The 13304-nt window shown below is 35.7% G+C and overlaps 1 protein-coding gene across 1 annotated transcript in view; it reads left to right on the forward strand.

The window, feature by feature from the left end:
- Positions 1–12320, forward strand: part of LOC148266062 (uncharacterized) — a 96806-nt gene extending 84486 nt beyond the window's left edge. The window contains exon 2 of the mRNA XM_088220542.1: positions 12262–12320. Within this exon, the coding sequence (XP_088076668.1) occupies positions 12262–12320 (59 nt within the window). The remainder of the gene's footprint in view (positions 1–12261) is intronic.
- The last annotated feature ends 984 nt before the right edge of the window (positions 12321–13304 follow it).

Consider the following 13304-nt stretch of genomic DNA (forward strand, 5'->3'; position numbering starts at 1 on the left):
ACTGCTTCTTGAGTTCTGTAAACCTCTTTTCACAGTCCTCATTCCACTCAAACTTGATGTTCTTCTTCGTAAGCCAGGTCAACGGAGCGGCTAGGCTTAAAAATTATTCAACAAACCTGCGGTAATAACCTATCATCCCTAAAAAGTTACGAATTTCCTTAACTGAAGTCAATTTCTTCCAACCCAGTACTGCCTCAACCTTCTCAAGATTCACTGACACCTTATCTTTTGATATTATGTGCCTTAGGAAAGTAGTCTGCTAGAGCTAAAACCCACACTTGCCCAATTTTACATACAACTTATTTTTTTGAAAACTTATAAAACTTGAGTCAGGTGTTGAATGTGTTCCTCCCTGCTCTTTGAATATACTAGGATATCGTCAATAAACACTATGTCCAACTGATCCAAGAATTGCCTGAAAATCCTGTTCATCAAGTCCATAAAAATAGCTGGCGCATTGACTAGCCCAAATGGCAAGACTAGGAACTCAATAGTGTCTGTACCGAGTTCAGAATATCGTCTTGGAAATGTCCTCTGTCCTGATCTTTACTTGATAGTAATCCAAACGTAAGTCAATTTTGGAGAAAATCTAGGCACATAATTGATCGAAAAGACCATCGATCCTGAAGAGGGGGTACTTGTTCTTGATAGTGACTTTGTTTAATCTCCTGTAGTCAATACACAACCTTAGGGACCCATCCTCTTTTCTTACAAACGTGACTCCAACATCCCGATGAAATATATTGTGTCAGATGAACCCACTATCTTGGAATTTTTTGATCTATTTCCTCAGTTCTCCCATCTCCACATGACTCATACGGTAAGGTACAACTAAAATAGATTAGGTATAAGACTAAAGATCTATAATAAATTCAATGTTCCTATCCACCGGCAGTCTGGGTAGTTTATCATAAAATACATTCGAAAATTTTTGGACCACAAGAATCTCTCGAATGCAAATTTCTTTCTTAGGCTTATCTAATATAGAAAAGAACAACTGAGTTAAAGCATCATATAAATAATTTAGTTACCATGAGAGAATAATATCTACAAATTTTATTAATTTGTGAATGACTCTTTGTTAGAAAGATTGAATACAAGCTTCTAAATAAAAATAATCTACGGTAGCGTGATACACCGCTAACTAATTTATCCCCAGAATTACATCAAAATCTCCCGTGTCTAGTGTTATCAATTCTACACTTAATTTTCTATTAGTATTTCTATGATACAAGCATTGTATATGACATCCCTTACTAGTGTCTCATTCCCAAGAGTAGACACAAACAATACAAAATCAAGATTTTCAAGTAGCAAATTCAAATTTTTTATAAAAGCATGCAAAACAAGAGAATGTAAAGCACCAGTATTAATTAAAACATGTGTAAGGTGATTATAAAGAATGTACGTATCCTGTATCATGTCTGGGTTAGCTTCAGCATCCTGTTGGGTGAGGGTGTAGGCTCTGCCCTAGATTGGAGGTCTGGCCTGGTTCTAATTTTTCGAGCACTCCCTCGTTTAGTTCTGAAAACTTCCACATATGCGGTAGGTATTGTTGAGGCGATAGCAGGGTCAATCCTCATGATCCTTGCCATAGTGCTGGCAAGTCTTACCATGTCCTGTTACCAAAGCCTGAAAAGAAGTTTGAGTTGGAGGCCTAGGTCTCTCATTCTGCTGAATCGATGCAATAGGTGCTGGCCTGCATTGTGGAATCGGGGGTCTGAAGTTGCCCACTACTGGAAGGAAGATGGGAAGGTTCCTCCCTATTAGTTGTGCCTTGACCAAAACTCTTGAGTAGGTGCTGAGCTCGAATACATATTGTAAAGGCCCGAAACTTAAAAGAAAATAAAGTCATAAATTAAATACGAAAGTAAAATAATAGAGTTTAAGATTTACATTCCTTACACAATAATTTAGAATGCCCAATAGGGCTACAAGAATGTTCCTTCTAAAAGAACAAACGAAAATCAAAGAAATAAACAAAAGGCAAATAACTGAGCATTCTAGGACGACCTTCACTAGCTTTTGAAGGAAGTCTGGGTGGTGAACTATTCACAATCTTCTTATTGATCGGGATATGGATCTTGGTTCCCTTGATCTGAAATAGTTAATGAAAGGGTGAGCTACACTAGCCTAGTAAAAATATCACACTACTCACCGATACAGAAACTAAAGGTTAGTAAAAATCATAAAAACAACCAATTGAGTTCTTGATTTAAGTAAATTCATTTATCACAAGGAAAACCATTTATTGCATATATTCGCCGTTGCGAGATTTTTAAAATGGATCTATAAAGACAATAACTCAAATAACATTCTAATATCATATTCAAGAACAACAATTTTCCCTTTTTATTTGCCTATTCCTAGGGGTTCGTAGGGATGTCCCACTACGTGTGAACCAATATCTAATATTTTCAACTAACTGACCGTCCCCATACCCTGTACGGTATGAGTGCTAAAAATGTCATTCCTAAATACCCCGTCTAGTATAAGGGTGAATCGGGTCGCCCTCATACCTCGTCCGGTGTGAGCGCCAAAAATATCATTCATCGATACCCCATCCGGTATAAGGCAACATTCACAGTAGGAGTTCCTATGTACCCAGTCCATCCACCATCTCCCAAGATATCCAGTAAGACAACCATTCATTAATTCACATAACCAAGTAATTTTTCGTTTGCATATTAATTTTCAATTTCATAAATTAACCGTAAATCATGCAAGACAATCAATAAATATACATCAAGGAAGCACAATTGAATCATTTAACCATTTCAATATATTTTCATGTATTTAAAGCTATAAAAGCAAACAATCAATTACACATGACAAATAAATAAATAAATAACCGTCTCTGGCTCAATTAGTAACCTATAATTATTCTCAAAGTTTTCTAAATTACATAAAATATCATATTATCAATTATTAAGTTTCAATTCCATAACAGAGAATAAGGTGAGGAATTCTTACCCGAATCGGTATCTGAAACATCGAACTTTCTATTGCACCTACTAGCAGTCCTCGAATTTTTTGAATTTTCTTACAGAGATTAAAATACACTTCACATCCCTAAAAATCCTTAGGAATCCAAAATCGGTAAAAAAAACCCTTTTCGGCCAATTTTGGGGTTCCGACACGACGGCACTACCATGCTCCAGTGACGACACCACCGTCTCATAGAGGCGGTTTGCCTCGACCTTGCCCTTTTTGACCGATTATGGCCAGTTTTGACTAGTTTTATACATATCCTTGCGAAAAAATATGTTAAGAGGCCTCGATTAGCCGAAAAAATCAGAAAACATAAACCTACTAGCAGTGGGATTTTTCGAGTGCAGCGACTTCACTGACTCACCTTCGTGGCTAGGAGTTCTTCTTTGGTCAACCTGTAGAAAATATAATGATGAATACAATGGTAGAAAAATTGCACAAAATGAAAAATGGGAAAAGGCTCATCGAAGGAGGTTGTGGGTTTTGCCCGTCGCGGCGCCGCCGGGCTTTGCCAGTGGTTTTCAGCTTACCTACCATTTTTTTTGCTCCAATTTGGCCATGGGGTGCTCGAAATTAAATTTCAAGAGGATAGGAGAATTTTTACCTTTTTTGGCGATCAGAGTGACTACAGTGCAGTGGCGATCAACGGTCAGCTCCCTTCTTCGGTAACTAGTTCTTCTTCTCCAGCGGGAGGCTGACGGCTAGGGTTTGGGTTCAATGTGATATGAAATATTTATACTCATCTCGCATTAATCTAGGTCGTTCATCGCGTTTGATCTCGACCGTCCGATCGCATTTAAAGAGAAAATGAATCTGGGACGTTCATTGCGTTTGATCATGACCGTCCGATTGTGCCTGATAAGGAAATGGATTCGGACCGTCCACGCACGCAGGAACGTTTTTGGGTCGTCCGATCGCGGAGTACGCGGATCGTCAGTGTGGCCTCCTGCGTGGCACCGAGTCAGCGTGTTTGCCATGCAGCATGCTCTGGTTCGTCAAGGCTGCTGACTAGGCGATCCTACGTGAAATTTTTTTTTAATTGCATTATGACCCCTAATTTCTATTTTTTCTTTCAGAAATATCCTTCAACCCCAAATTTTTACTCTTTTTTCCCAAAATTATTTTCAATTTCATCCTCAACCTATTTTTTCATAATTTTACATTAAATTAAAATTTATTAATTTTAAAAATAGATTCTTATACATTTTTAGAATGTTAAAATTAATCCGGGACCAAATTCTGAGCCCAGGTATTATACATACAGTTGTTGCCTGATCTTAGGACGAAGGCCCCACTCAAACTTCCTTGCCTTTTTGCCTTCATCCATCATGCTCTCAGGAGAATACTGGCCCAACTCCATGAATTTTTAAGCATACTTAAACACTGTCATCTCACCCTATACCAGGTTTGCAAACTCCATTTCCTTCAAATTCTGAAGATGCTTTGAGAGGTACTCTGCATTGAAGGCTACCAGGAACTGTTCTCAAGTGACTATAATGGGTAAGGTGGCCTACTTTATCTGCCACTAGTTACCTGCCTCACCCACGAGCATGTACATGATAAGTATGACCTTCTGTTCGGGAACCACTCCAAGAGTCGCGAAAGTCTTCTCTGTCTCTACTAACAAGTACTCGGCCTCTTTAAAAGACGATGTCCCTGCAAAGCTAGATGGGTTAAGTTTCTTATACCTCTCAATGTAGCCCGGGTCTATCATGGGTTGAATTAGGTTTCGTTAGATAGAGACTGAATTATGTTGGGGAGGGGTCGGTTGGTCTTATGTCAGCACCTTGTTGTATGATGGGGGCACCAGATTATACTGTGGTAATGCCGGATGATACGGTAGAGGGGCAAGGTTGTATTGGGGTGGCACTAGATCTTCTCGTTACAAGGGTGGTTCATACTGCGATAGTGGTGGAGGGTCAGGTAGCTCCCTCCTCTCTTTCAAGGCCTGCTGGGTAGAGATAAGTCTCTCCAGTATCTCAAAGAGACAATCGACATCCTCTCGAAATGACCCATCTAGGACTGCTCGGTTTAGTGGGGGTCTTCCTCTCCTCATATCTTTGTACTTGTATTTCACAAGAAAAGGTTGAGTATCAGGTTGTATTTGAATTATTCAAATCTTTGTGCAAGGAATGGTTCCAAGGAACGTGGCTTTGATATCAACTCTAGAAGCTCAAAACTTTCAAAAAAATAAATATATATTGTATTAGTAAAAGAATGGCGGAAGTAATTAAGAGTTTAGGATTTACATTCCTTATACAGTAAATTATGATACCTAATAGGGCTACAGGAATGTCTATTTAAGGAAGTTCAAATTATAGAATAAATAAATAAAACAAATCATAACTAAAAATCCTATAGGGTTAACCTCCACTAGGCAACTCTGATGGGATTCGAGAGGCAACTTTTATTCACAACCTTCTTGATGTTCAGGATCTTAATCTTGGTCTTTCTGATCTGAAATGGTTAAATAAAGGGGAAGATCTATACTAGTTCAGTAAAAATATCACACTTAACACTAACACATAAAACTAAAAGTTAGTAAAAATTATCAAACAACCAATGGAACCATTATTTCTTTTTAAATAAATTTATTTAACTCAAAAACCATTATTCCATACTTACCTTTATGATTTTTTAAAATTGACCTATGAAGACAATAACCTAAATAACATTTTTATTTCACACTTAAAGGAACAACAGCAATAAACTTACCTCCTTACTTGCTTACTAGTATCCTTGGGGGTCTATAGGGATATCCCCCCTACGCGTGAACCCAATATCCAATTACTAATTAATCAAGCGTTCCCACACCTCGTCCGATAATGGGCACTAAACATATCACCACCTTGATACCCTGTCCAGTATGGGGGTGATCTATACCTCCCAATCTCTTCCAGTATAGGACTTCTTAGTCCCGTTTGACTGAGATAACGTCCACGGTATAGTTTCTCTATACACAGGGTCTGTACACCCATACCCAAGGTACCCGATAAGGCCTTTAGCATATATATTCATATTATTCACCAGTCACCAAACATACACAACCAACTCATTCCATATTTACAAAACAATAGAGTAATAATTATACAAACAGTATAAATTAATAGATTAACAACTAATGAAAGCATAATCAAGGCACTTATTGCAAACCAATCAACAAATGAGGACAACACGGGTAGATAAGCTAAATAAATATGAAAACAATTAAAATTAATAAATTAAAGCACAGGATGTAACAGTAAGCATTTTAGACAGTATATGAGAAAATAAACAACAAAGTTAGGGCAAATATACATTGACCGGTTCCGGCTACACTGGTGACCTATAATTAATTTAGGAATTTCTACTTTTTTATAGAACACACCTTTATTAGTTATTAGACTTTAATTTATTATTAGTTATTAGACTTTAATTTACCATAACAGAAGAAATGGGTGAGGGATTCTTAACCTTGATGGGTGTTCGAAACATAATTATTTTCACTGTGCCTCTTGACGGTTCCTGGGTTTCGTGAGTTTTTATGTGAAAATCAAAAATACGCGTTATGTATCCAAAAATACCCCAACAAGGCCAAAATAAATGTTTTAAAACTTTTTCAGCCGGTTTAGGGTTCCGGCACGGTGCCACCACCGTGCTTCAGCACCGGCTTCACCATCCATGACGACAGTTCCTCTCGACCTGGCTGTTTTCGGAGAGTTTTAGCTGGTTTTAGCTAGTTTTGCATGGAAACCTGCGAAAAATATGGTTAGGAAGCCTCTGTCGACCGAAAAAGGAGAAAATCGAGACCCTACTGGCAGAGGGGTCTCCCAGTGCAGTGGCTTCGCCATTCCTCTTTTGCAGTTGGAGTTTTTATTTGGCTAACCTGCACCAGAAAGAAACGAGGAACACGATGGTCAAAAAATTGAGAAAAATAGGAAACAAGAAGGAGTTCATCGAAGGGAGTTTTGGGTCGCAGCCACGACGGCTCGGTCGAACTCCGCTCGTATTTTCTGGCTCACCTGTTGACCTTTCAGCTCCGATATGGGTGTGGGGAGGTTTGGAATTCAATTATGAGTAGAAGGGGGAAAAAGTTTACCTCTTCGACGTGGGTGGTGGCTCCGGTGCGGCGGCGACAATGTCTATCCGGCGGCTGAGCTTTCCTCCGGCTGTCCTTCTTCTTCTTCTCTGGATAAGGGTGCCAGCTAAGGTTTTGAGAGCTGACTGAAGAGAGGTTTAAATACCTCTCTTCCCCTAATCCCGATCATCTATTCGCATCGATGTGGAGCAAAGAGAGTCGTCCGATTCAAAGCCCGTTTAGGTCGATCTGTGTGCAAATGTGGGCTGTCCATTGTAATCATATCCAGCCATCTGATCGTGTTTGAAGATGAAATGAATTTGGGCTATCCGTGTGTGCGAGATGCGATATGAGCCATTGGATCCGCTGGCACGCAGATCGCCTGCATGTCCTCCCGTATGGACATGTGTCCACGTGTCTTCCATGCGGTGTATGGAGACTGGCCGCGCTGCTGGCATGGTGGTCAACGTGGCAATACTTTTAAAAATTCTATTTTTACCATAGTTTTTCATATTTCTTTTCAAATAGGTCCTCTTTTATTTTTACTATGTCCCTGATTTTTAAAAATATTTTTAAATGCTTCCAAAACCTAGTTTTCACCAAAAATTTATAAAAATTAAAATTAAATTATTTTAAATTTATTTTTCTTATAAATATTAAATTATTCTGAGCCAAATTTTTGGATCCGGGTGTTAGAATTATTATTTAAAAAATTAAAGAATAAAATTAGTCAGGATAAAATTGAATAATTCAGGTCAACTACTTAGAATAGTAATTGTGCATACTTGTTCCAATTAGATAAAACCGATCCCTCATGTTTTTAGTACAAAATAGACTTTATTAAGTTTGATTAACATCAATTTAATTATTGTTTATAACTTAAAAATAAAGTTTTTTTATAAAAAAAAAAACTCAATTTATTTATTAGAATAAAAAGTACACATCCAAATGATACATGAACTTGGTATATATATATATATATATTAAGTAAATTTTTTTGCATGTCTTATAGGATGATGTCGAACAATATTTAGCGTTGGCATTGAGATCTGTAACATTTATAAAGTATTATTACAATCATCCGTAAAAAAAATGATACAAGAATGATTAAAAAAATGCGGTCATAAAAAATTTATTAAGTTATATATTAGTTAATAGACTCTTTAAATGTAAATAATAAACTTAAAATTTTGTCTATATAATTTTTTTAAAAATAAAATTAAAATAAACCGATACTATTTAGATAATTTATTAATTTATATATATTTTTAACACAATATTCGATAAAAACACATTACCAAATGATAAAAATGTTCTGGGTTAATCATGAGTAAGTATCTTGCATTTGTTTAAACAAGCAGATAAACAAACCCCTCCAAATCTACCCAAGCATTTGGTTGAACGTCTTCCATAGCAATCTTGGTCAACTTTGGCTTGCACCACCATTACAAGCACAAGGAGGAGGATGGTGAAGATCACAACCTTACCTATTTTCTTCTATTTGTGTTTTTACTTCAACAAGTTTATTATTTATAGAGCTATACTATCACTTTAACAATAAAATATATTTAATATGTACTTTATGGTAATAAAGTAATATTATAACTTTATGGTAATAAATATGTGTGACATTTTTATAATTAAAAAAAAATAAATGGGTATCTACACAGAAAAAAACAAATTAGATTTCAAATTGCTGCTATAAATGCACAAGATTTACGACTAAAAACAAAATTCATTAATTGATGTCTTAAAACAGCTTAAATTCATTAAATGAACAACTAAAAATTTTTAAAATTAATAAAAAAATGAATTATTTAAGCATTTTTAAGTAATAATAATTGTATAATATGTCTAATAAAATATTAAATTAAAATTTAAGGAAATGAACATGTAATAAAAATTAATAAAAATATTCTCATATTACAGATATTTTTTTTAGATTTTTACTTAAAATAAGATTAAGTGAATATAATTTTAAATTAAAGTTATGCCTAAAAACTAAATTAGAGAAAGTAAAGGGTACACATTTTCTAAATTATTTAGAAATTGTAGGTGAGCATATTTTAATTAGAAATATAAAAAATAAAAAAAAGATTTTGAAGTGTCTGAAATTTTAGCCACAAAGATAGACTGATACATTATAGTTCAATTTAACCCAAAAATTAACGTAGTATCGTGTCCGTAACAAAACAAATATGTTAATTAATTAAATAAAATAATATACTAGGTGATATGAATTTAATTTTTATAAATTATTATTTTATGCATCACTTGTTTTAATGATTAAAGTCATACTAATTATAGGATATAATAATTCTATTATATATAATATGTTAAAAGTTATAAATGAACCAAAAAGATATATGATCATTGAAAAATACTTTTTTAGGTGTAGTTTACAATTTTTTTAATTTAAATTTATGATATAAATTACTTGTATTAATAAACTCCTAAGTTATTATAACTTTTTATTGGAGATTAATTATTTTTTCTAAAATTATATAAATAACACCCTGATTATCTTTTTTCAGAAAAAAAAAAACATTATTTTATATATAAATTTTAGTTAAATAAACATAAAATATATTATAATAATAGGATATTATGGTATTTTGTTTATATGCAATGATAAAGCAAATTGCTACTCAATTAATTAACTAAATATACTACAGTAATGTGTTTGGGAATTAAATCATTAGAATTATTATATTATACATCTTTCGTCCTGTAGAGCTTTTATATTATGCAATATGTTATTAACTTATTACTTATGTTAAAGATTTTGAATATTATTTAAATTCTATTTATATTTAGAAAATTTAAATAGATAATATATTAAAACTAATAATTCAAATAAATATTTTAAGTATTGTTTTAATTTTTAAATAAGAAAATTTAAATAAATTATAAATTCAATATTAATTAAAAATAGACCATCTAATATATATATATATATATTATGTAACACCCAAATAAATAAATAAAAATTTTATTTATTTATTTTTTATTCTTTTTATTTATTTATTTATTTAATTTTTTATTTAATTTAATTTAATTTAATTCAATGAAAATAAAAATAATTATAATGATAAAATTGGGTTAAAATATTATTTGGATTTAATTGAAATTGATTTTGGGAAAAATAGGTAAAAATTTAGATTCTGGGGGTATTTTTGAAAAGAAAATCGGAAACCGGGGGTCAAAACGTAATTTAAAAAAGTTGTGCCACATCAGCTGCCCGGTCAGCAGCCCCGGCCAACCAAGACGCGCCGCGTGGCAAGGACACGCTAAACAGGGGACGGGCCACGGGGACGATCCGCGTGCGCGCGATCGGACGGCCCAGATCCGTTCCCGCGCGCACGGACAGTTCAGATTCAATCAGGCACGGACGGCCCAGATTGCATCGCGATGAACGGCCCAGATTTAATCCCAATTAAATCGCGATCGAACGGCCCAGATTCAATCTTGATGGACGGTCAAGATTAAAAGGCAAAGGGTATAAATACCCCCACCCACACCTGACCAAAGAAACCCTAGCCGCCAGTGCTCGCCGGAGAAGAAGAACCAGATGCCGGAGGAGCTGGCCGCCGCCACCTGCCGCCACACCGGGGAAGTTTTCGACCGTGGATCGAGGTAATTTTTCTCCCCCTTGCTCGTTTTTTGACGCTGAGTCCGCCTATGGCCAAACCGAAGCCAAACCACCGGCCAAACGGCTGGAAAACTCAGCCGAAACCCAGCGGCGCTGCCGCGCCCCTCCTCGGTTTTTGCCTTCGATGAGGCCCTTCCCGGCCTCCGTTTGATGCAAATTTTATACCATTGTGATCACCGTTCTTTTCTCTACAGGCTAATCGGAGCCAAACATCAAAACGCAACTCACACCGGAGGAGCCGCCGCACCCGAGAGCACCGCCGCCGGTAAGTTTCGATTTTTCGTAATTTTTCGGCCCACCGAGGGCCCTAGGGTTGTTCTATCGCAGGGACCGATGCAAGCGTGGCCAAATTCGGCCGAAAACGGCCAACCCGAGGCGAATCGCCGCCGCAAGCAGTGGCGCCGTCGCCGGAGCAAGGCGGAACCGCCGTGTCGGAATTGCGATATTGACCGAAAAGGGGCCCTAGGTCTAATTTGGAATTTTTTTGGACACGTACAGGTACTAGTAGTGCGTTTCAGCTCCCCGGAAAAAAATCAGGAAAAATTAGGGACAACCTGTAGGCGCACTGTAGAGCCGTATTCAGACCCCGAAACAAGTAAGGACCCCTCACCCTATTTCCTATCACGGTATTAAAGTTCAATAAATAATAAAACGGTATTTCATGAATCAATAGATGTGTGAAATTGTTTAAGGTCGCTAATGGAGCCCGAGTCTGGTGTATTTGTCGGTCAGTTGTTGTTTGTTTTATTTCACAGTTCTAAATGCAGTATGATGTCTGGTGTTTTTATTTCATAGTTTCGTGTACATATATCACTGTTCTATTGACTATGGGTTGAATGACTGAGAACCTGATGTTGTGTGTTGTTTTGTTTGGCATAAATTACTGGTTTACATGTTGTGTGTGTTTGGTTGATTGAGACCAAGAAAAAAGGTCAAAAAAGTTATGTGAATTGATAGTGGATAATGTGGACAGCCTGACTAGATATCCGGGGAGATGGTGGATGGACCGGGTCCATGGGGAACCCTACCGGGAATGTGGTCTCTCATACCAGACGGGGTATGGAGACCTTATGTGTTTTGGCGCCCATACCGAACGGAGTATGGGGACGGCTCGTTTTACCTTCATACCGGACGGGGTATTGAGGTTCGTGGTTTTGGCACCCATACCGGACGGGGTATGGAGACAGCCCTGGAATCAGGTTATAAATGTTAAGGGTTCACGGGTAGCGGGACCCCTATGGATCCCCATGGATACTAGTAGGCTAGTAAATGAGGAAAATATGTTGTGTAATGATTGAAATGCAAAGGCGTGGTAAGTATTATGTTATATAGTTCATATGATTTCATGATGATGATAATGTTATTGCTTTCGTATGTTGTTTTATGGAACTCACCGAGGTAAGTAGACAGTAAAGGATTTTATTATTGATAAAAGAATTTGTTATAAATTATGCTCCATTAGTCTTTTTGTGTTTTCTACCCACCTTTACTTTCGTGGCGGTGAGATAGTGTGATGTCTTTACTGGGCTGGTGTAGCTCATTCCTTATTTAACCATTTCAGATCAGGAAGACATTGTTCCCGAGCCCGTTCCGCAGGAAGACGGCGAAGGGGACGCCTAAAGACTCCGTAGTTATATTTATAGTTTTTATTTCCGAGTTTCTCTTTTAGTTAGTTTGTTCTTTTATAATTTGAGCACGTTTTTTATTTTAGTGTAAGGGATGTTAATCAAATTTTTATTACGCTTCCGCATTTGACATTTTTAATACACATATTTCATTCTAAATTTCCGGGACGCTACATATTATCACATCCATTTGATTTTAATATGAAAAATTATATCTTTATAATAAAATTAAAACATTAAAATCATATACTCAAGTAGCAAGATGATTTGGATGTAGCGAGTATGATATTAACCCACTAGTTATATCCATATCTATATCTTACTCATTTTATATTTTTAATTTTAACTTACACCTTTTTGTAACCCACTAATTATAAGTTTCTCTCTAATTTACTAGGAACATATTAAAATAGATTAATGGTTTTTATGTTCATTTTAGTGGTTACTATATAAATACTATGTGGTTGCCATAGGGATACCATATAAAAACCCTGAGAATTTGTAAAAGACCTATAAGCTTAATCTATATATAAACCAACCAAAACCCTATTTGGAAAAAACTTTAGATACCACATAAGGACCCTTCTTTATTCTCATCCTTTATCTTTTTTTCTCCACTTGCCCGATTTTTTTTCAATTTCTTATTCCACTTTTATTTTCACTATACAATCAATGAGAACCTTAAGATGATTGAGGAAAAGGTGAAACTTTAGTGTCTACCTCATATAATATTTATTTATTTTTTCTTCAAACTGAATTTACATGTTAAAGACACACTATTAGACAGTTTATGAAATAAAAAAATTATTATGAATTTATGAATGGTTATTTAATATTCACGAGTTATATGAGTGGAAAAAAGAAATGAAGCACAATTAGGTTCTTAAGCAGGCACTTTAAAAAAAAATAGAGATGAAAATACACTGAATAATTAAGTTTCATAAAAGCACTTATATGGTTGCATAATAAAAACCTATTG

Source organism: Carica papaya, chromosome 5 (assembly GCF_054855325.1).
Source record: "Carica papaya isolate Zhongbai chromosome 5, ASM5485532v1, whole genome shotgun sequence".
Classification (NCBI taxonomy): domain Eukaryota; kingdom Viridiplantae; phylum Streptophyta; class Magnoliopsida; order Brassicales; family Caricaceae; genus Carica; species Carica papaya.